The following is a 1,195-nucleotide window of genomic DNA, read 5'->3' as shown; positions in this document are numbered from 1 at the left end:
TTTCAAAAGACAAGAGCTGACGCTGCTTTATTGCTTATTTATATGTCAATACTGGCAATTAATGAATGGATCTGTGGTGAATATCTCTCTGCTCAGTTGATACATGCCATCACATGAACAAAACGATATAAACTATTCAAAATGACGGAAGTGAAATGGATTTACCCACTTAGGACAAACTGTAAGGAAAAAAGTCAAGCTAAAAGCACGTCTGCGGTTTAGGCCTGTGGAAAAGGAGGAGGTAACGGAGGGTGAGGGGGAGTGGTCTGAGGGGCGGACCCCGAGGGCCCAAAAGGTTTATATAGTTTAGCGGCTTCCCCTCTCTTACTGCCTTGTGTTTGTGAGTTCCCATTCCAGCCAGCCCAGCCTGTGCCTCACTCTCTTGAGTTTCTCCAGCAACGATGCAAACCTCCCAGCAAACCACATACTCCCTGCGCACCTCGTCCTCTGGCAAAGGCTCTGTCTACAGGGCCCCCACCATCCATGGTGGCGCTGGGGGGAACCGTGTCAGCATCTCATCCAGTGTGCGCAGTGGGCTGGGAGCGGGAATGGGCCAAGTTTCAGGAGGAGGCTTCTCCAGCAGCGTCCAGGTGAGCGGCAGCGGGAGCAGCATCACCGGCAATGAGAAGTTTGCCATGCAGAACCTCAACGACCGCTTGGCCAACTACCTGGAAACGGTCAGAAACCTGGAGCAGGCCAACCAGAAGCTGGAGATTAAGATCAAGGAGGCCTTATCCAAGAGCGGACCGGACTTCAGAGACTACAGCAAGTACCAGGCCATCCTGGATGACCTGAGGAGGAAGGTGAGGATGAATTTGGCCAATGTACTTTGTCATTTAAGCTAAAACCATGTGGCGAGTAGGATGGGGACTGCCAGGTCAAAGGTGAAATGAATGAATGAAAGCCAGAGTGAGAAGAATCGTGAGTGTGCTTTAGTGTGAAACCTGAAAGCGGTCGGTGTTAATCATCAGCATTGAATTACCCATCAGACAGAGTAGACTGGCCTCCTGTGGGTCCATGGCAAAGACTTACAGGCCTCCCTCCCCCCGCTACTGTGCCTCTGTGGACCAGGAACCGGGGGCTGGACCGGAAATAGAATGGAGAAGGATCATGATAGGTCACAGAGGCCGGAAAACAAAGATAAACAAAATAAAAAGGCCCAGGCATCAAAATGAGCAGCCAGATGTTTTTTTTT

General features: G+C 50.5%; 1 protein-coding gene across 1 annotated transcript; it reads left to right on the top strand.

Annotated features, from left to right (window-relative positions):
- Positions 1 to 309: 309 nt before the first annotated feature.
- Positions 310 to 1,166, top strand: LOC109509483 (keratin, type I cytoskeletal 18-like). Its single transcript, XM_019859326.1, has one exon. The coding sequence runs from the start codon at positions 402 to 404 to the stop codon at positions 843 to 845; it is 444 nt and encodes a 147-aa protein (XP_019714885.1). The 5' UTR covers positions 310 to 401; the 3' UTR covers positions 846 to 1,166.
- The last annotated feature ends 29 nt before the right edge of the window (positions 1,167 to 1,195 follow it).

The sequence above is a fragment of the Hippocampus comes genome, unplaced genomic scaffold (assembly GCF_001891065.2).
Source record: "Hippocampus comes isolate QL1 unplaced genomic scaffold, H_comes_QL1_v1.1 C16912970, whole genome shotgun sequence".
Taxonomy (NCBI): domain Eukaryota; kingdom Metazoa; phylum Chordata; class Actinopteri; order Syngnathiformes; family Syngnathidae; genus Hippocampus; species Hippocampus comes.
This window is presented reverse-complemented; position numbering and strand designations above follow the sequence as displayed.